This window comes from Rana temporaria, chromosome 7 (assembly GCF_905171775.1).
Source record: "Rana temporaria chromosome 7, aRanTem1.1, whole genome shotgun sequence".
Taxonomy (NCBI): Eukaryota; Metazoa; Chordata; class Amphibia; order Anura; family Ranidae; genus Rana; species Rana temporaria.
The window spans coordinates 150079645-150102290 of NC_053495.1; the positions used below are offsets into that span (position 1 = coordinate 150079645).

The 22646-nt window shown below is 43.2% G+C and overlaps 1 protein-coding gene across 1 annotated transcript in view; it reads right to left on the reverse strand.

Annotated features, from left to right (window-relative positions):
- Positions 1–22646, reverse strand: part of DNM3 (dynamin 3) — a 414911-nt gene that overhangs the window by 319578 nt on the left and 72687 nt on the right. Inside the window, exon 15 of the mRNA XM_040360124.1 lies at positions 8964–9030. Within this exon, the coding sequence (XP_040216058.1) occupies positions 8964–9030 (67 nt within the window). The remainder of the gene's footprint in view (positions 1–8963; positions 9031–22646) is intronic.

Here is a 22646-nt window from a genome sequence, read left to right on the forward strand (position 1 = left end):
GAGGAGTGCTTAAAGCGGAGGTTCCCCTTTTGGGTGCCTATACTGTTTAAAATCCAGTAATACACTGTCTCACCCTGCTCTGTACATGCTCATTTGCTCTCCATTTCTGGCATTGTGCCAAAAATCAAAGCCGCAATCTGTTGACAGTCTAAAGATTTACTGCTACTCGGGGGCTCAGGGGTTCAGCAAAATGGCAGCCTCCAGCAAACAGAAACAGGAGCAATGCTGGAGGCAATTTTCTTATTTTGGTAGCATAATTAGTAATGTGAAATGTATGTTCCTTGCCAAAGAACAGTATTTTTTATCAAGTTGGTATGGGTAAAGTTCTGCTTTAAAAGGAGGCAGAAGGGGAAGTTTATGACTCAAGCTGGGATCACACAGATAATCTGTGTCATTAAATCTGTCACTGCTCCTGTTTTGTAATGCCAACTGTATGACAAAGTTGTTATTTGTTTTTAAATGAAAGTTTCCCAGTCTTTAATCACTTCAGCTCCGGAAGGTTTACCCCCCTTCATGTCCAGGCCATTTTTTGCGATACGGCACTGCATTTCTTTAACTGAAAATTGTGCGGCCGTGCAACATTGTACCCAAATAAAATTTACAGTATAAGTAAAAAAGGCTGACAATTTTGATAAAAAAAAAAAAAAAAAAATATTATATATATATATATATATATATATATATATACACACACACACATATATATATATATATATATATACACACACATATATACATATATATATATATATATATATTTAATTTTTTTACTTTCTGCTATTAAACACACACAATAAAAGAATCAAATGTATTCATTAATTTAGACCAATGTGTATTCTGCTACATATTTATGGTAAAAATGGGATAGATTTATGGAATTTTTATTTGTACTAGTAGTGACGGCGATCAGCAGATTTTTAGCGGGACTGTGACATTGCGGCGGACAAATCGGACACTTTTTGGGGACCAGTGATACCAATACAGTGATCAGTGCTAAAAAATGCACTGTCACTGTACTAATGACACTGGCAAATAAGGGGTTAACATCAGGGGTGATCAAAGGGTTAAATGTGCTGTGAGAATACAGAGATCTGTGCTCCTGCTTGGCAGAAACTCAAGATCTCTTGCTCCCCTACTAGCAGAATGGTGATCTGCCTTGTTTACAGACAGACCGCTGTTTTGCCTCTCTCGTCAACAAACAGCAGGTCCCGGCGGACATTGGGTCCGCTAGACCCGCTGATTGGCTGCTGTGTCCAGAGGGAGCTGGTCGCTGGCGGGATGCGTGCCTGCCTCAGACCCGGTAGTGCAAGATCATGTACCTAGCCCACTTTGCCCTTGTACAGTCCCTGACAAAAGTCTTGTCGCGTGTGTACAAATTGACCTGAAGTGCCGCTAAAATATATTTCTAATCAAGATTTTGTTACAAGAAATGGGTCATTTTAATCCCAACAGCTTTTGTAATAATGTTTCAGTGCAAAACAAAAACTGACAAAAAGTATTCTAATAGTCACAGCTTGGTAAAGCCCATTAAGTCAATTTTTGCCAAGACATAAGTGTTGTTGCCTTGTCATATGAGCTTCACCACTAATAATGGATCAATTAGGTCTCAGGTGTGTATAAAAAGAACCCCAGTACAGTAGACCTTCTCAACTGCAACTAGACCTCTGCAAACATGCCTAAGATTCATCCGGAGACTAAAGTGTTGATTATCAAGAGGCTGAAGACCAGATCCACTGCTGATGTGGCAGACACCTTCAATGTGTCTCAGCGTCAAGTTAAGAGGATAAAAAAAAGATTTGAAGAGACTGGAGACGTTTTGGACAAGGCCAGGTCAGGCCGATCCCGCAAGACAACTGCTCGAGAGGACCGTTTGTTGGCTCCAAAATCCAAGGCCTGCCCATTTTCCACTGCAGCAGAGCTCCACGAGACCTGGTCACCTGAAGTCCCTGTGTCAACCAGAACAGTTTGTCAGATTCTGTCTCGAAATGGCCTCCATGGTCGAATCAGTGCCCATAAGCCAGCACTAAACAAAAGACAATTGAAAAACCGTGTGGCATTTGCCAAGGGCCACAGCCTGCTAAAAGGATGGACTCTGGAAAAGTGGAAGAAGGTGGATTTTTCAGATGAATCTTCTGTTGAATTACACCACAGTCGCCGCAAATATTGCAGGAGACCTACTGGAACCCGCATGGAGCCGAGATTTACCTAGAAAACAGTAAAATTTGGTGGAGGCAAAATCATGGTCTGGGGTTACATCCAGCATGGGGGGGTGCAAGGGATCTGCAAGGTGGAAGGCAACATCAATAGTCTCAAATACCAAGAAATCTTAGCTACCTCTTATATTCCCAACCATAAAAAAGGCCAAATTTTGCAGCAGGATGGTGCTCCATCGCATTCTTCCATCTCCACATCAAAGTTCCTTAAGGCAAAGAATATCAAGATGCTCCAGGATTGGCCAGCCCAGTCACCAGACATTAGTAGAAAAAATACTGCGCTCATCCAACAAAATTTGTTATATTACACTAAAAACAGAAATGGATGCAAATATAAGCTGCGCTATAAAAAGTGACAATATGGACATCCCTCTCCTATATGACAAATGTTAATATTCAAAAACAAATAGTGAAAAATTAGAAAATAGAGCTATACAATAGCCCAGTGGTGGGTGTACCCACCACTGGGCTATTTTATAGCTCTATTTTCAATTTTTTTCACTATTTGTTTTTGAATATTAAAAATTTTCATATAGGAGAGGGATGTCCATATTGTCACTTTTTATAGCGCAGCTTTTTTTTGCATCCAGTCACCAGACATGAACATCATTGAGCATATGTGGTGTAGGATGAAAGAGGAAGCATGGATGCTGTCCTTCAAGCTCATGGAAGTCATACAAGATATTCAATTTGGATCTCACAGCACCACTACCGTATTTTCCGGCATATAAGACGACTTTTTACAGTGGAATTTCACAGCCAAAAACTGGGGGTCGTCTTATACGCCGGGTATAGCAGCTACTCACTCGATTTCAGCCAGCCAGGCGCTCTGTAAGTCTGTTCTGTATTATGCGCCGCTCAGCCAATCCCGATGCACTCTGTTGATGACAGAGCATGCTAAGCCTGCTTGGATTGGAGTAATAACCTCTGCCAATCCGAGCAGGCTTAGCATGCTCTGTCATCAACACAGTGCATCAGGATTGGCTGAGCGGCGCATATACAGACTACATACAGCACCCGGTGGCGGCGGCATTTTCGTTTTGAAAAGGCATTCCAAACAGCCTTACAAAGCACCCAGCGACGGGGGGTCGTCTAATACGGTGAGTAGACCATAAAACCACAGTTTTTTGCAGTGTATTAGGGGGTCGTCTTATATGCCGAGTCGTCTTATACGCCGGCAAATACGGTACCTAATTTGCTGACATATTTTTGGATTTTCAGTAAAGTTGTTCAATTTCTGTATAGGCGACAAAACTTTGTCTTCCCAAAATTTGACCCTTCTGTCTTGATTAAATGATAAATCTTTTTTTAGTGAAACTAATTTAGTTCAGTGCATTAAACATCATTTGGGAGGACTTTAGCTTTTCATATGAGCTATTTCTAACACCAATTGATTAATTAAAAGTCAGGTTAATAGCAGGAGTTTCTACAAAATAGAGAAGCGACAAGACTTTTGTCAGGGACTGTAGTGCAAAGTGTATCAACCCACTATGTGTATTTATTGCTATTTTAGAATATGTCATCATCACAATGATAAGTATGCATATCATCTTTTTCACCATGGTCCTGATGAAGCATGGGAGCATGTGAAACACTTTGATCATTTTGTAGAGTAAATAATAAATACTCGATTTGTGGAATACATATGCTAAATCTGTCATGTACACCATATGGATTTTGTCAATAGGACAATGTATTTCAATATGTAAAGTGTCTTACTCTATAGGTAAATTTAGCTATTTTTGCAATCTTGGCTTTATTATTGCGTTCCAAGGTGCTGTAGTTTAAAGTCTTGCGTGTAACTTTTGAAGTATCTGTAAATGAGGGATGAGAACATCTTTGGACATGATATACTGTAATTGTTAATGGCACCTTTTTAATATTTCTACTTGAAAACATTGGAAATACAGAAAAAAAAGAGATTGTCCTACTCCTGCTTGCATTCACACCAATGAATATAATGCATGATGATTTGGTGAATTCAGGAGCAAGCGTGGCCTCGGCAGTGGGACAGAGAAATGATCCAAAGCGTGGCCTCGGCAGTGGGACAGAGAAATTATCCAAAGCGTGGCCTTGGCAGTGGGACAGAGAAATGATCCAAAGCGTGGCCTTGGCAGTGGGACAGAGAAATGATCCAAAGCGTGGCCTTGGCAGTGGGACAGAGAAATGATCCAAAGCGTGGCCTCGGCAGTGGGACAGAGAAATGATTCAAAGCGTGGCCTCGGCAGTGGGACAGAGAAATGATCCAAAGCGTGGCCTTGGCAGTGGGACAGAGAAATGATCCAAAGCGTGGCCTCGGCAGTGGGACAGAGAAATGATCCAAAGCGTGGCCTTGGCAGTGGAACAGAGAAATGATCCAAAGCGTGGCCTTGGCAGTGGGACAGAGAAATGATCCAAAGAGCTGACATATTTTCTGAGGTACAAGAACCCAGCAGGTATTTCAATTCTCTTGCACAGGGTTATTAACAAACCAGTTTTGATTGGAGGACTGGAGATCTACTACATGACAAATCTGATTGCACTATATGTACATGGACAACTGAAATAGGAGGCAAAATGCAAATAAGGACAACTGCTCTATTAGAATGATCCTATCCACAGATAAACATCAACATAGCTTTTGTTTTGTCCCCGCCAGCCTTATAGCCTGTGATAGTTAGCCACCAGGCAGTTTTGGATATTGCTGGCATGAATCAGAACAGATCAGGAAGAAGGGAAACATGTGTAGCAGTAACATGGATAGGAGATAATATTGTAGCTGTCAGCAGGGTACAGTTGACAGGATGAATGAAGGATGACACGGTTCCTTCCCGCTGGGCTGTACAGGACTCACTTGGGCTGCACACTGTCCTCGCCACAATTCCTGCAGTCTCTACATTAATAGAGTAATAGAAGGAAGTGACTTTGAAAGATTACTTAAGCTTGTAAAAACACCCATCTCCCTCCCTTTCCCTGAAGAACAGGTCAACAGGAAGATATAATTTTCTAAAAATGCTTTTGCTATTGTTAAAATAACATAGTTGTGTTACTTTTATCACGGAGCATCTATGGTCACATCAGCAAGCAACTTACACTATATTCTGTTTTTTCACATACAACATCTCTAGTAGGTCAAATACACCTAAGGATCAACACATCTACTGATAGTTTGTAGTAAAACACAAGGGTTTTGCAAAGCAATCTTATAACAGCTCACTAAAAGGAAAAAATGCTATACTAGTAGGGTAAATGTGGCATTCAATGGCTTTAGTACATAGCTTTAAAAAAATCTTCACATACTTTGCTTAGATTACTTCTTTACAAGCAATATAAGCAAAGTAGTTGTGTTGCCTACATATTATAACCTAAATTGGAAATTCAGATAATATTTTACAGACCAATTATAACACCACAACAAGTGAACAAATGCTCATTAAAAGCTTAACTCTGGCCAAATATCAAATAATGCCAATTAATGCAGTTCATAACATGTTTTTTAAAGCGGTTGTATAGTCCTAAAAAAATTGCACGCGGGAGCAGGGCTGTGGAGTCGGAGTCGGAGTCGAGGAGTCGGAGTCGGGGGAAATTTTGGGTACCTGGAGTCGGAGTCGGCAAACAATGCACCGACCCCGACTCCTACTAAATTTAGATTGGAATAAAAAAAAAAAGCAAGTTTAAATGTCCCAATTCACAAAAAGTTATAATTAATGACTTCTCTACTGTAAGAATAAAGACCAATGCATGCAGTGCCTCACGTAACCGCAAAACGAACACGTTAAGTGACCGTGAAGAAGCACGCTTTTCATGTGCTTCACTATATGGCACGCAACGCACAATTACGAGCTGCAATACTTAGGCCCCGTACAGACGACCGAACATGTCTGCTGAAACTGGTCCGCGGACCAGTTTCAGCAGACATGTTCGGTCGTGTGTAGGCCCGAGCGGGCAGGATTCCAGCAAACATTTGCCCGCCGGGCCTTTTCTCAGCGGGCAAATATTTCCGGGCTTGTTTTAAAACAGCCCGCTGGAATCCTGTCCCCTCGGACATGTTCGGTCGTCTGTACAGACCTACCGTACATGTCCGAGCGCCCGCCATCCCTCGCATGCGTCGAATGACTTTGACGCATGCGTCAAAGCATTTCACTGGCAGGCCCGCCCACGTCGCTGCGTCATCGTCGCGGCGACGGTGCGGACACGCCCCGCGTATTGTTTATGCGCGGATTTCTGTATGATGGTGAGTACAGCCACCATACAGAAATCCCCGGGCAGACATGTACGGTGAAAACGGTCCGACGGACCGGTTTCATCGTACATGTTTGCTCGTCAGTACCCGGTATACTTTCCATAGTGTTGCGTTCTGCTTTTACAGGGAACGCAGCGTTCATGTGTAACCTAGCCTCTCACTGATAAGGGATTAAATAAATATGTTTTTTGCAGGACTAGAGAGTGAGACACTTGTATAAGTGAAGGGAATGGAGGGCCAATAGTTCAAGACTGAAGCTGTAAACCATTGGAAAAACTGCTGTCATTTAGCTAAGGCTATAAAAACTTGTAAACTTCGATTGTTAGCTTAAACTTTAAACATGACTATGGGATTCTCCTAGGAAAATCATGTTTTAGAATAAAAAACGTTGTTTTCATTGCGTTTGTCTTTTGCTTAAACTGTGCAATACAGTAGACTGTTGGCTTCCCAGCCAGTAGTCCTGTGGTAGGTTGCGTTTCTTTCCCTCAAGGAATGTATAAAATACATTTGCATATTAATACAGAGGAGTCGGAGTCGGGGAGTCGGAGTCGGAGTCGGAAGTACATAAAACTGAGGAGTCGGAGTCGGAGTCGGAACATTTATCTACCGACTCCACAGCCCTGCGCGGGAGACTTCTTTCCGGCAAGGTCCGCCGGGCCTTCAGCCGAGAATCCCCTGTGTGCATGCGCCGCTGCAGTCAACGGCTCCTTGCGAAGGGGAATATCTTCTAAACCGTAAAGGTTTAGGAGATACTTTTTTTACCTACAGGTAAGCCTTATTATAGGCTTACCTGTAGGTAAAAGTAAAAAAATTCCCTATACAACCGCATTAAATGTAACTAGTAACTACTGTAACTACTTACATTTGGCATAGTATTAGTCTCTTGAATTCCTATGTACAGTAACACTCAGTGTCCTTGTTCTGACCCTCCCTCTCCTAGTCTGTCAGGTGTGCTACATACATATGGATTGGCAAGGAATCTGCTGTTAGCTGGAAAGAGCATTGACAAGCTCATCTCTTTCAATATCTAATTGTATGTGTGTGTGTGTGCACATGTGCAAACAACCTGGCCTTGCTGTATCATAGGGCTGCATTAAAGTAGAACTAAAAGCAGTCAGTCATTGGCTCTCTGCTCTGTCCCTCCGCCCTATAGGCTCACTATGCAAGCCGCTTAGGGCCCCGCAAAACTGCGGAGGGCCCCCCAAATTACTAGAGGCCCCGCCTGGTGAGAAGTCATTTTTGGCCCCTCACCCCGCTTCTCAACTCGCTGGTTGCATGGGAGAAGAGGTAAGAAGTCAGCACCCCCCGCTTCTCACTTTAATGTAAGATGTCATTTCCGACAGCAGAACACCCCCCCCCCCCCGCTTCTCAACTTTAATCTGTGACATGTAATTTTAGTTAGGGCCCCAGGGAGGTCAGGATCGGCACTGGGAGCACCGGACTGTGAACGTGACAGGAACAGCTTGCTCAGGCTCTCAGCAGCTTGCTGGTCAAGCATCTGGGTGGATCCCGACATTAAATTCGGGATTTCCCCAAAGTTTGGTGCAGCTGAGTGACATCAGCCCACTGTTGGCAGAATCTGGGTCACAGGAGTGCAGAACAAAGTGTGCTCCTGTGATCCCCAGGAGAAGTAGGGCCAAAAGAACTTTGGGCCAGATTCACGTAGAAGTGCGGCGGCATAACGTATCGTAGTACACCGCCGCAAGTTTTCATCGCAAGTGCCTGATTCACAAAGCACTTGCAATGAAAACCTACGCCGGCGGCATCCGGCGTAAGCCCGCGTAATTCAAAGGGGCGTGTGCCATTTAAATTAGGCGCGCTCCCGCGCCGGACCTACTGCACATGCTCACTTTTGAATTTGCCGCCGTGCTTTGCGCGAAGTGACGCAATTTTTTCGAACGGCGACGTGCGTAGCGTACTTTCGTATTCCCGGACGTCTTACGCAAGAATTTTTTTTTTTTAATTTTGACGCGGGAACGACGGCCATACTTTAACATGGGCTGTGTAAAGTTAGGGCAGCTTAAACAACGACTAACTTTGCGATGGGAAACTAGACTAGCAGCGACTTAGCGAACGCGGAAAACCGTGGTGGATCGCCGTAAGTACTAATTTGCATATCCGACGCTGGTTTACGACGCGAACTCCCCCCAGCGGCGGCCGCGGTATTGCATCCTAAGATCCGACAGTGTAAAACAATTACACCTGTCGGATCTTAGGGCAAACTATGCGTAACTGATTCTATGAATCAGTCGCATAGTTAGGAAGCCCCTAAAACAGAGATACGACGGCGTATCAGGAGATACGCCGTCGTATCTCTTTTGTGAATCTGGCCCTTTGGCCCTACTTCTCCTTTAACGTTGGTCAATGAGAAAATTATGTTATAAGTTCAACAACCCTGTGGAAATGATGTAGTAGTTATAAACACACATAACTGAGTAAAAAAAAAAAAAAAAAAAAGAAGTCTGTAGATAAAAAAAAGAAACAAAAATCTATTGGTGTTCCAGTGTCACAATGAAAGTGTATCTCACCACACAGAATACACGATTGAGGGCAGCTCGTGGGAGGTCTTCAGATTCCAGCGTCTTCATCGAAGTGCTACACAAAAATATAAGCATCCCACTAATTAGTACTTAAACACGCAAAACGAACTCACGACTTTAGAAAAATACCACAGACAGAATACTGATGTCTAGAGCAATTTAGCACAGAAGTGAATAATAAAAAAGTACAGGGTCAGGAATGTTACTGGAAGGCTGTTCTGATTGCTTTTTTTTTTTAAAACGAAAAGCAATAAATCTTATTTAGATCTGCAGTTTACAATAACAAAGAAAGACCTCACTTTTATGAAAACCCAAATACGTGCACATTACAAACTTCAAAAATTTCCTTTTTCCTTGCTGGAGAAGGTGGCTTTGCTCTGGAGCCGGAGCTTACAGTGATGTTTGCCACTGGAGCACTCGTTTTTTTTTTTGCCATTCTAAGATTGAAAATTGCACATGTAATACAGAAGACAGAAATATTCCTTGCCAGATACAACCTCAGTCTCATTTTTTTTCACCAGACCCTAATTCATTTATAAATATGGAAACATCGCTTATTCCAACAGTCATATGCTGGGTCAGCAAAAGTATATGGAATTACCCTGACTAGCATATTATCTGTTCATTTTACTTAGACCTACTTAGACATTTAACCACTTAACCCCTGGACCATATTGCTGGTCAAAGACCAGAGCACTTTTTGCGATTCGGCACTGCGTCGCTTTAACTGACAATGGCGCAATCGTGCGACGTGGCTCCCAAACATATTTGGCGTCCTTTTTTCCCCACAAATAGAGCTTTCTTTTGGTGGTATTTGATCACCTCTGCGTTTTTTAGTTTTTTTGCTATAAACAAAAATAGAGCGACAATTTTGAAAAAAATGAATATTTTTTACTTTTTGCTATAATAAATATCCCCCAAAAATATATAAAAAAAATATAGTTTTCCTCAGTTTAGGCCGATACGTATTCTTCTACATATTTTTTCGGGAAAAAAAAATCACAATAAACATTTATTGATTGGTTTGCACAAAAGTTATAGCGTTTACAAAATAGGGGTAGTTTTATGGCATTTTTATTAATATTTTTTTTACTAGTAATGGCGGCGATCAGCAATTTTTTTTTCGGTACTGCGACATTATGGCGGACACTTCGGACACTTTTGACACATTTTTTGGGACCATTGGCATTTTTATAGCGATCAGTGCTATAAAAATGCATTGGATTACTATAAAAATGCCACTGGCAGGGAAGGGGTTAACACTAGGGGGTGGGGAAGGGGTTAAGTATGTTCCCTGGGTGTGTTCTAACTGTAGGGGGGGTGGTCTCACTAGGGGAAATGACTGATCGCTGTTCATTCATTGTATGAACAGACGGTCAGGCATTTCTCCCCTGACAGGACCGGGAGCTGTGTGTTTACACACACAGCTCCCGGTCCTCGCTCTGTAACGAGCAATCGCGGGTGCCCGGCGGCGATCGCGCCCGCCGGGCACGCGCATGGGAGTCAGGGACGAGTGGGGGGTGCGCACGTGCCCCTAGTGGCCACTTAGAAAGCCGACGTTATAGTATGGGCTCTCGCCCAGGGGAGCCGACCTGCCACCGTAGAACTGCGGCGGCTGGTCGGCAAATAGTTAAAGTATGCCCATTTTTAGTTCTACTTCTTACTACTGGGTAGTCTGTGGGGGAGATTTACTAAAACTGGGGCACTCAGAATTTGGTGCAGCTGTGCATAGTAACCAATCAGCTTCTAATTTCAGTTCAATTAAAGTAATTGCAAAGCTTCGTGCAAAAAAACATGAGGGTTTACAACCTAAACTGGAAGCTGATTGGTTACTATGCACAGCTGCACCAGATTCTGTTTTTCCTGTACTTTTAAGTATTCACAGATAAACATATAAAGGATTTAGAAACGTTTTAAAAGTGAAGATACTTTAGATACTAAAAGAATTATGGGTGACATATGTCTATATAGCGAAGACTTCCTGTCCAGAAATTCCCACAGAGGAAAACTGACAACTGCTGCTTTAGCTTAAAATGTTTGATGAAGCAATACCCTGTTTATGTAAGGCGCTTTTAGACACATATTTTTTGCATACTTTTGCTTACATGCAGTATTTGTGAAAGTTATTAATAGCACTTTACATTAAACATTTTATATTGACACCACCTAATCTTAGAAGCAGCCACATTCCCTTTACTACAAGGCATTCTAATACAGGCACAGTAGGTTTTCCTACAGGACAAGCATGAATTCTAGTTAAAATGATAGTTCACCTTTACAAAAAAAACTGCCTATGCAGGGAAGGGATGTTTGTAGATTAAAACAAACTGTTCAGCTCTGACTAAGGCCCCTTTCATCCTGGGGTGGAGGTGCTGTGGCGGTAAAGCAGCGCTTTACCGCAAATTTTGCGGCACTATTCGGCCCTCAGGCTTTCACACTGATGAAACAGCAGCAGCTGTTTAGGGTTGGTTTGAAGGCACTATTGTAGCGCAATAGAGCCTGCAAACCGCTCCAGTGTGAAAGGGGTCTAAAGATGAATAATACCTTTGCTATAGGTGTAGACTATTCACAAACCTCATGAAGCCTGACTGGAATACTCCCAGGACATTGCCAAGTGAGGCCTAGTCATTACTGCTCACCTCCACCATCACAAAAGTGAGCTCTTTCTCTGATTCATGTGAGGACAAGCTCTCTCTACACTGACACAGAAGCTCTGAGTTCAGCGTTTGAGAGATCACTGCTGTGATGGTGGAGGTGAGCAGTAATGGCTAGGCCTCATTTAGCAATGTCCTGTGAGTACTTAGCAATGTCCTGGGAGCATTCCAGTCAGGCTTCAGCCTTCAAAAGGTATGTAAATGGCCTACAGCCCTACACCATCATCTTAAGTCAGAGCTGGCATTTTGTATTTATCTACAGATGTCCTTTATCTGCATAGGCAGTTTTGTGGTAAAGGTGAACTTTTACTTTAAAGGGGTTGTAAAGGTTTGTTTTTATTTTCTAAATAGGTTCCTTAAGCTAGTGCATTGTTGGTTCACTTACCCTTTCCTTCCATTTCCCTTCTAAATGTTCTTTTTTCTTTGTCTGAATTTCTCACTTCCTGTTTCTCCTCAGTAAGGTGTTTAGTAAGCTGTTCTAAATGACTTTCCACCGCTCGGATGATGGTGGAAAGCTTACTGAGGAGAAACAGGAAGTGAGAAATTCAAACAAAGAAAAAAAAAACATTTAGAAGGGAAATCGAAGGAAAAGGGTTAGTGAACCAACAGTGCACTAGCTTAAAGTGGAGGTTCACCCCTCAAAAAAAATTCTGACATCACATGGAGTCGAGCCATCCTACCGACAGAATTCCGGGGGTTTTTTTTTTCTCAGCACATACCTCGTTATCACGATTTTCACCTCACGGCAATCCCGTGGGAGTGGGCGTTCCCAAGCGCTGCCTGTGATTGACAGGCTTCCGAACGGCGCATACTGCGCATCACAGGTTGCCGACAGAACCCGAACGTCGGTGCACAGGCGCCGTGTAGAGCCGCACCGACGTTCGGGTTTTTTCGGCAACCTGTGACGCGCAGTATGCGCCATTCGGAAGCCTGTCAATCACAGGCAGCGCTTGGGAACGCCCACTCCCGCGGGATTGCCGTAAGGTGAAAATCGTGATAACAAGGTATGTGCTGAGAAAAAAAAAAAACACCGGCATTCTGTCGGTAGGATGGCTTGACTCCATGTGATGTCAGAATTTTTTTTGAGGGTGAACCTCCACTTTAAAGGGAACCTATTTAGAAAATAAAGAGGAACCTTTACAACCCTTTAAAGAAGAGAGAAAAACATCATCATTTAATTATAGACTAACATGTTAGATAGACAATGTGAGTGCTGCATGCTCGCTGTAATTTTTGCAATCAGTAAAGAGAACCACAGTAAAAATAAGCTGTGGACAAGAATTCTTCAGATCTTCCTAAATGTCATTGTAATTTTTCACATAAAGGGGGCGAGTCATTAAAACAATTGCCACTCTTTTCTGGTGGTATGGCCCCTATAACATGGCCTGGGCCCTATTCGTGAAAGTCTTGAGACAATTTTTGGTAAGAGTTCCAACACGGTCAACAGATTCAGGTTGGGTCATACAGCCAGGGAGGTTAAAGTGGAGGTTCACCCTAAAACAATAATATAACATTACATCCAGCATACTGCCGACATGAACAGTATGCTGGTATTTTTTTTATTTTTTTCCTCCGTACATACCGTTATATTGGTCATTTTCCCCCCGGCTTCAGGGTTCTGATTCCCGCGGGACTGGGCGTTCCTATTCAGGTGGTAGATGATTGACGTCTGGTGAAAAACTTCCCAAGGCGCATAAGGCGCGTCACCAGTTTTCCGTAAATTGCCGACCTGCGAGTTGGCTCTATATGACGACTGCGCATTTAGCTCTACACGGCGGGCGCAGGCGCCATATAGAGTCGACTCGCAGGTCGGCTATTTACGTAAAACTGGTGACGCACTTTATGCGCCTTAGGAAGTTTTTCACCAGACGTCAATCATCTACCTCCTGAATAGGAACGCCCAGTCCCGCGGGAATCAGAACCCGGAAGCCGGGGGGAAAATGACAATATAACGGTATGTACAGAGAAAAAAAAAAATACCAGCATACTGTTCATTTTGGCAGTATGCTGGATGTAATGTTATATAATTGTTTTAGGGTGAACCTCCACTTTATCCTCCCTGGCTGTATGACTATGTCTAATTTTTCAATGTCAAAGCAGGACATTGTTTTGCATGAAAATTTGGCGTTTTATATTGTAGGCCTGTAATTATTAGGAATAACTCACTTAAATCTGTCCGAACAAGAGTCTAGTAGACATCCCAGGTATGATAGTTTCAAACACAAAATAATAAATTATAATAAATAACTATAAATAATAAAAAAAAATATATAATAATAATACATTGTATTTAATAATGTAATCAAATCAAAACCCTGAAATTTGCTCAGTCGCAGATCGTCTGTCATCAGTGTCTGATGGCGAAATTCCCACGAATCACTATCGCTCAATTTTGTAAGTTTTTCTAATTCACTATCTCTGTTTTCTAGCTGGTCTAAAACCGCTTTTGACGTAGAGGGATGCTTTTTGGATGTCATGGACCAGGGGGTCTCAAACTGGTGGCCCTCCAGCTGTTGCAAAATTACAAGTCCCATGAGGCATTGCAAGGCTGGAGGGCCGCCAGTTTGAGACCCCTGCATGGACAATCTCAAGTTTCCAGGCAGAAAGAACAGTATATATAATATAAAAGTGCAGGCAGGACACTGGAAAAAGCACTAGGGACAAAACTGATGTGAAATGATTTGATACAGTAATGTAACCTACAGATTACAGTGTATTATGTGTGTTATGTGTTTGTGTACTTTTTTTTATTTGCTGCCGGGCTCTGCCCCAAAGCGTTGCACTGCTAGCAGGGAACGGAGCCCCGGAGCAGTAATACATCGGGCAGAGGAGGACATTGCAGGATCCTGGGGACAAGGTAAGTAACCTGTACCATGATTCTGCGATGCAATCCCGAGTGTGGCTTGGGGCTAACACTTTTGCCCCACTCGGGAATTCCGCTAGGGAGGTTAAATATTTTGATACTATGACTGCGAAAAATGCAAAAGTATTTAACAACAGGTTGCAGATTAGGAAACTGGCAGTACTTAAAGCGGAGTTCCACCCTCCGTGCCACATTTGGTGGGGGGAACAGGTACCTGTTTTTGACAGGTACCCTTCCCCACTTCCAGGAGATGGCGCCGCAGCACCAGCCCTCACAGTATTTTCAGCTGTTGACTTTAAAAAAAAATCGAACTTAATTTTTCTCAGCACGTCGTAGTGTTTTATGTCACCGCGTTTTGGCACGGTCGGATTTTTGACTGATGGTGTGTAGGCAAGACTGATGAAAGTCAGCTTCATCGGATATCCGACAAACAAATCCATCAGATTAGATTCCATCATATATCCGATCGTGTGTACGAGGCTTAATACTGACAAAAAAATCACACACATATGCTGGACTTGATGGACTTGTGTCTTTTTTCAACCTCACCTACTGTATAACTGTGTAACTTAACTTCCCTTTCTTCCCCATTTTGATGCTCCGTTTGAACTTCAGCAAGTCGTCTAGATGCCTAAATGCATTGAGTTGCTGCCATGTGATTGGCTGTTTAATAATTTGTGTTACCAAGCAATTAAACAGGTGTACCTAAGAAAGTGTCCGGTGAGTGTAAATTATACATTCACATCAGTCCCTGCCGTAAGGAGCTTACAATGTTAGGTCCCTAACTCACATTCATACATACACATACTAGGGCCAAATTAGACAGGGTCCAATTAACCTACAAGCATGTCTTTGGAGTGCGGGAGGAAACCCATGGAGGCACAGGGAGAACATGCAAACGCCAGGTGGGTAGTGTTGTGGTTGAGATTCGAACCAACCAGCGATCCTAGTGCTGCTAGGTTGAAGTGCGAACCACTTAGCCACTAAGCTGCCCAATAGTAGGAATGAAGGGAATTCCTTGGCAGCTGAATAAACTCAGGGATGTGTCACTGGTTGTTATATCATCATTGCCTGCACAGCAGCCACCCTCTTAGCAACTAATGATGCTGTGCAGCTGACAGCAATATAGCAACTAAGGATGCTGTGCGATCTAGCGCTGATCATGCACTGAGGATGTTTGGACACTCCAGTATGAACACTCTGGTCTCAGTGCCATCCCCACCATGCCTCCATGTAAAAAATTTATGTTTTTGCTTCAGACAGCAGCAGCAGAAGCAGCTATATGCATAGGCCTATCATTCCAGATGTAGAAATCTGCAGACTCTTGCAGCTGGAAATGGAAGTGCGATAATCACCTGTGTGAATGGACCTGGTGCACACAGAATCTGATGCAGCTCTGCATAGTAACCAATCAGCTTCTAGGTTTTATTGTCAAAACTTAAAATAGAAGTATGTTGTGAGGCGCATGCGCGGAGGCACCCGTGATGGCTGCTTAAGCCGGGAGCTCCGCACTGACCCGGTCATTTAGCCGCCCTAGCCCCGGACAAACGGCAGCCCAATTTTAGGCTCTACACCTGGGGGAACCTCAGAGCTATCAACCTATGCACAACAGCTCGGTCCGACGGGACCTGAGGACCCGTTATTCGCCGGAGGAGTTACCGGTCGAATCCAAAATGGCGACCGCACCTCAGGTAACAGACGCAAATGCTGGGGGAAAGCAGGAGGGCAGACAAGCTACATCCCAGAACCCTGTCTCCTACGCTGACATGAATGCCCATGGCGCTCCTATCCTCATGTCCCTCTCATCTACGGCCACAGAGCCTCACATGGGGAATACATTACAGCAGCACTCTGCCTCTCCTATCACTCCCATGGGAGCTGCTCTGTCCCCCTCAGGCGCCATTTTCTCCTCAGGCAGCCCTGAACCCATTATGCCTCAAAATGCAGGGGAACTTTTCTTAAAACTTTCTAAATTGTTGGAGAAAGGACTGGCCAACACTGCTAACAAAATAACTAATGATATCAGAACCGATTTCCAAAACCTTGGCTCCAGAATGGAGGTGATAGAGCAAAAGTTGGATATCACTGTTTCCAGGGCTAATCAGAACACTGACCACATACAGGCTTTGCAAGAACAACTTGACACTGCTTTGAACAGAATTGACGACCTTGAAAATCGTTCAAGGAGAGAGAATTTTAGGGTCAGGGGCTCCCAGAATCCATTCTGGATGTTTCTACAGCAGTACAGGACCTCATAAAGCACCTGCTACCGTCAATAAATGCTCATAAATTAGAATTGGACAGGGCACACAGGTCCCTTGGCCCTCTCAGGAAGGACGGCTCACCCAGAGACATTGTGGTGAAACCACATTATTACACAGTAAAAGAGGAATTAATGAAAGCCTCACGTCAACATCCTTCCATCTTGTTCCAAGGATTCAATATACAAATATTTGCAGACATATCCCCTCTAACTATCCAAAGGCGCAGAGCCCTGAAACCTTTGCTATCTATTCTGACGCAAAAAGAAATTCGGTACTGGTGGGCCTTCCCATCAGCCCTGAAATTTTCACTCAAAGGAAAAACGTATTCCTTTACATCCCTACCTGAGGGGGAAAAACTTCTACTATCCCTGAAGCTCATCACACTGGATTCAGCAATGGACACTTCTATCCCACAGGCAGGATCATCCAAACGGCCTACTCCTACCAGCCCTATCTCACCGCCATGGAAATTCAATAAAAGCAGGCGCATAAAGGACTCAGTCACGACCTGACTTTTTCATGTCAATGAACCTGCTTTCCTTTTAGGGTTTTAAGGTTCCCTGGGATGCCCTTCATGGGGTATTCCCTACCCGGGATTTCCCAGCATCATTAGGAAATCCCTGGACCACCTGGTCCCAAACCCATTCAACCATTTTAAGTTTTCTTTTTCTCCTACTCAGGATCAATTTTTGCAAGACTTCTCATTTCTTTTCAGTACTACAGTGCCACTTATTTAGGTCCAGGTCCTTTCAGTTTGATGGGTGAGACCGAGATCGAAACTCCTTTTGGAATTTTTTTATTTATTTTTTTATGACCTCCACACTCATTTTTGGACCATTCAGGCTTCTATATGAATAGCCATTGACTCACGGTCACTGAACATGGACACAAATTTAGAAATACTTTAGTTTTTTGGCATTGCATATTGCTGTGTTTGATTTAGATCCATTTTTGATCCATGGGCTCCGGCTGCCCTTGTTCTACAAGTTATATAATGTTACAGTTTTTTGGTTTTATATATCAATAGTATTTTTATATGCCCTATTCCTTTCAGGGATGGCTATGGCCGGGGCAGATGCCTTGTGCCCACGTCCAACCCTCGACTGTGGATATTCCGCTGCCGGGAGTTGGGCTGGTAGCCCTTAACTTGGGCTACGTGAATGTTTTTTTTGGCGGGATGGGGTTGGGGATTTCTACCCCCCCACTCTCGCCGGTTTAATTTAACTTGCTTCGTTATATGTACTTTCCTTCTTTTTTTCTGCCTTTCTAGTCTATCTTCTATGGTTGCCAAGCTGCGGACACGGTTCATTACCTGCCCTTCACTGGGTCCCGGTCCTACATGTGCCGTCTGCTCTCGGATCCCACGCCTCCTGTCGTCTGGGGTAAGTTCACATAGCTACTATATGCTTTTCTTTTTTAATGGTCATGCCACGTAACTCCATTCCTTCTCCACTTCTTAGAGTGGTATCCCACAACGTCCAAGGTCTAAATTCCCCAGTTAAGAGGAAGAAAGTGTTCCAATCATATCGCTCCCAAAAACTGGAAGTGCTTCTCCTACAAGAAACCCATTTCCCTACGAGTTATTCCCCTTCGTTCATCCACACTCATTACCCGCAATTCTTCCTGGCAAATGCTGAGGATAAGACTAGAGGGGTTGCGTTTCTCTTTGCCAAATCTTGCAAATTTAAATCACAATTGGTACACAGGGACCCGGACGGCAGATTTATTCTAGTGAAAGGGTGGATAGATGAACAACTTTTTTCTTTTGTATCTTACTACACTCCTAATAGGGGCCAACTTAAATTTTTTCAATCCATGTTCAATACTTTAGAAACACTCTTGGAGGGATAGTCATATTTGGGGGGAGACTCCAATGTGGCGTTCGATCAAGGTCTTGATAAGTCCAGACCATTATCATCACAATTGACCCATCCTACTAGGATTAGTTCGCAAATAGCAAAGCTGGTTTTTCAACGAAGTCTAGTGGATGTCTGGAGGGAATTTAACCCCTCTAAAAGGGATTATACCCATTTCTCAAACCCTCACCGCTCCTACTCAAGGATAGACCATATCCTTGTCTCCTCGAGACATGTCCCTCTGATCACTAAAGCACAAAAGATACAGCTCTTTCCAACCATTCAATGGTGATCTGTTCCCTACGAAGCCGGACAGGCGACTATCGTCAATTCCATTGGCAGCTTAATGAAACCCTCCTTAAAAATCCAATTGTAGTCTTGGAAATTGAGAAAGCACTACAGGAGTATTTTAGCTTAAATGATGTCGAAGGGATCTCAGCTGAGACTTTGTGGGCTGCGCATAAGGCCACGATCCGAGGTAAGCTGATACAAATTGCTGCTAAACTAAAAAAGGACAAAGCTTTGGAAATTGAAAAATTGGAAAGGGAATTTGCAGAATTATGCAAACAGCACAAGAAAAATCAAACAACAATCCAGACTTCCCAGCTGGAAGCCGCTAGACTGGCCCTTAATTTAGCGCTTACTGTAAGGGCTGAGAAGTCTCTGGGTTGGAGCGGAGCAAATTTTTACCAACATAAGGATCGTATGAGCACTATGCTGGCCACCAAACTCTCACCGACTTACCGCACATTCTCGCTCCCAAAAATTAAAACTCGGGAGGGGACTACAACCCTTAACCCTGAAAGCATACTCAAAACTTTCCAAGGTTTCTACTCTACACTTTACCAGTCCGGTGATTCGGCTGGGGTTCCTGAGATTCAGTCCTATATTGATAAATTGCCCATTCCTAGCCTTCACATGGACCATGTGGAGCTTATGGAGGCTCCCATCTCTTTGAGGAAAACCTTGGAGGTGATCAAAAATGTAAAGGGAGGTTCAGCTCCAGGGCCTGATGGCTTTTCGACCCCATATTATAAAAACTTCGCTGATACCCTTGCCCCTTACCTTACTAAATTTTCCAACTCCAAAAGAACAGGGGAGGACCTGCATCCTCATCTGAACGAGGCGTTTATATCTGTTATCCCCAAACCTGACAGGGACCCGGAACAAGTAGAAAACTATAGACCCATCTCATTGATCAATAATGACATAAAAATTCTCACAAAAATTTTAGCTAACAGAATAAATTCATTTATTACCCATTATATTCATAAAGATCAAGTATGCTTCATACCGGGGAGACAGGGCCCGGACCAGATCAGGCGGGCAATTGATGTTGTTTCGTTACTACAGTCGGGGTGGGATGGAGGTCCTCCCCAGGAAGGATTGCTCCTATCACTAGACCTTCAGAAAGCCTTCGATTCCATATCGTGGCCATATCTATTGGAGGTTCTGAAAAGGTGGGGGTTTGGGAAGAATTTCTTGGGAATACTGCGCTCCTTATATTCAGGACCACAGGTGAAGGTCAAACTGCAGGGATATTTCTCAGATCCTATATTGATCAAAAGAGGGACTAGACAGGGTTGCCCCCTGTCTCCTGTGATTTTTGCCATGGCGATAGAAACCTTGGCCATTGCCATTAGATCCAACCAAGATATTACTGGGGTTTGTTGCGGACAGCAAACTCATAAATGCGCTTTGTTTGCAGACGATTGTCTCCTTTTTGTTACCTCTCCGAGAACCTCCTTGACTGCCATATGCAAAGTGCTTGACTCATTCGGACATGTCTCAGGATTAAGGGTTAATATGAGCAAATCACATGCTTTGAACATAAATTTACAATCCACAGTGGTAGAGATACTGAAGGCTTCGTTCAAATTCCAGTGGGCCGACTCTTCTATTCGATACCTTGGAATAAATCTAACTAATAAATTTGAAAATCTTTATCAGGCTAACTTTCCCCCCATGTTCCGTAAGCTTGAAGTTGATCTACAAACATGGGCCACTCACAAAATATCTTGGCTAGGGAAAATAACAGTTAAAATGACACTCCTACCTAGATTGCTATATTTGTTCAGGTCCCTCCCCATTGCAATAAAGAAAGATCAACTTAAAAAATTCCAGGGCAAAGTGCTGAAGTTTGTATTGGGTGGTAAGGGATACAGGCTGCCCCAAAATGTTCTATATGGACCCATAACTAAAGGGGGTCTAGGTCTACCACATTTATATCGTTACTATCAAGCAGCCCGGTTGGCCCAATTGTCATCCATCTACTCCGGTCGAGAAAAACCGGATTGGATTGAGATGGAGGGTCAGGCAGTTCCTAATAATCCTCTGGATGACCTGCTCTGGTGTCCCCAAAAACTAAGACCAGCCATAATGGCCCCAACACTCTCTCAGGCCTTTAGGCTTTGGAATGACTTGCGGAACTCCCCTGCTTTAGTCTTTGATATGCGACCTTTAGCTAATTTATTTCAAGTTCCCTATTTTAATCCAAATATGGATTCTACAATTTTTCACTGGTGGTTGGACAAGGGACTCTATAGGATTGGACACTTTCTTTCTCCAGCGGGCCCGATCTCATTAGCACACTGTAAAAATAAGCCAAATCCCCCCGAGTTGACCCATTATGAGAGATGGTGCTTCCGCACTACAGAACAAAGAGGTGGCATTTCCATTGTTTGCAATTCACTAACGGAACCTACATCCAAATTTTCTTACATGGAGCGTGGAGAGGGATCTACAAATGTCCTGGACCCTGGAGAAGTGGCATGAGGTAGGGTCGAGAGCTTCTAAAGGTCTCATCAACATCTCTCTGATAGAAGCTAACCTTAAAGTATTAATGCGGTGGTACCTGGTTCCTTGCAGACTGGCAGCAATGTTTCCAACCGCATCTCCATTGTGTTTCCGAAATTGTCAAGCCAGGGTTCCATGTTGCATATCTGGTGGGAATGCCCTAAAATTAGAGGATTTTGGAATAAAGTGTTCTCTCTCATCAGGAAGGTAACCGGTGTACCGGTTGAAAAATCTCCCCAAATAGCGTTACTAGGGATCAATGTACCCCAGGCCTCCAAATTTACTCAAAAATTAATAGCTTTCATGCTCACAGTGCCAAAATTACATTGGCTGGTGCCTGGAAACAACCTTCTGTCTCTGTCCAGGTGACCAAGAGGAAAATCTCTTGGATCATGCACCAGGAGAAAATGGTCAGTTCAATACTCAATTCTTCTAAAACCTTCGAGGCTGTATGGGAACCCTGGGCTAGACATATAGGCATATCTATGATATAAGGACGAGGGAGGGTGGAGGACCTCCATCTTATCTTTGTTTTTCTGTTATTATTACTACCAGGAATTGTGGACCAATTCATATAGTCCGCAACTGGCAACACCAACCTATTTTCTCTTTCTATCTTTTCTTCTTCTGTTTCTATGTTTCTTTTCCTTTCTTCTTTATTTCTCTTTTTCTCGTTATATCTTCATACAGATTTGAAGATTGAGTAGTCAGTTTCGACTTGAATGATTACATTAGAGATTTATTTTATCTTTTTTCTTTCTTTATTGCGGTGATGCGACCACTGGAGATTACTGCTTATTTAATATGTTCTCTTTTGGAGTCTCCAGCCCTCACTGAAATATGGAAATAAGTTAGGATATTCCCTACTTTGGGATTGGCCCACTTTCTCGGAAACATCAGTTATTCCGGGACTAGGGGTTCATTCTCACTTTTTATTAGGCACATCCTACATGCTTAACGTATTCACTGGTTCTTAGGCACAGTGTGACCCATTGAGGGTGCCGGGGAATGCAGTCAGTAATGGTGTGCTATTTTCTTTTTCTATTTACTTTAGTCTTTTTTTATTTCTTTTTCTTCTCCTTGAAGACTTTAGATTCAAGGTGGGGAAAAATATCCTGTTATATACATAGTGATGTTTTTGCTCTAAGCTGATTTTGTCGATTTTGTCTCTGAATCGTATGTATACTATTCGGCCCCAGGTTGTTCTGGAGGCTCATGAAATGTACTGTACTGCTTTT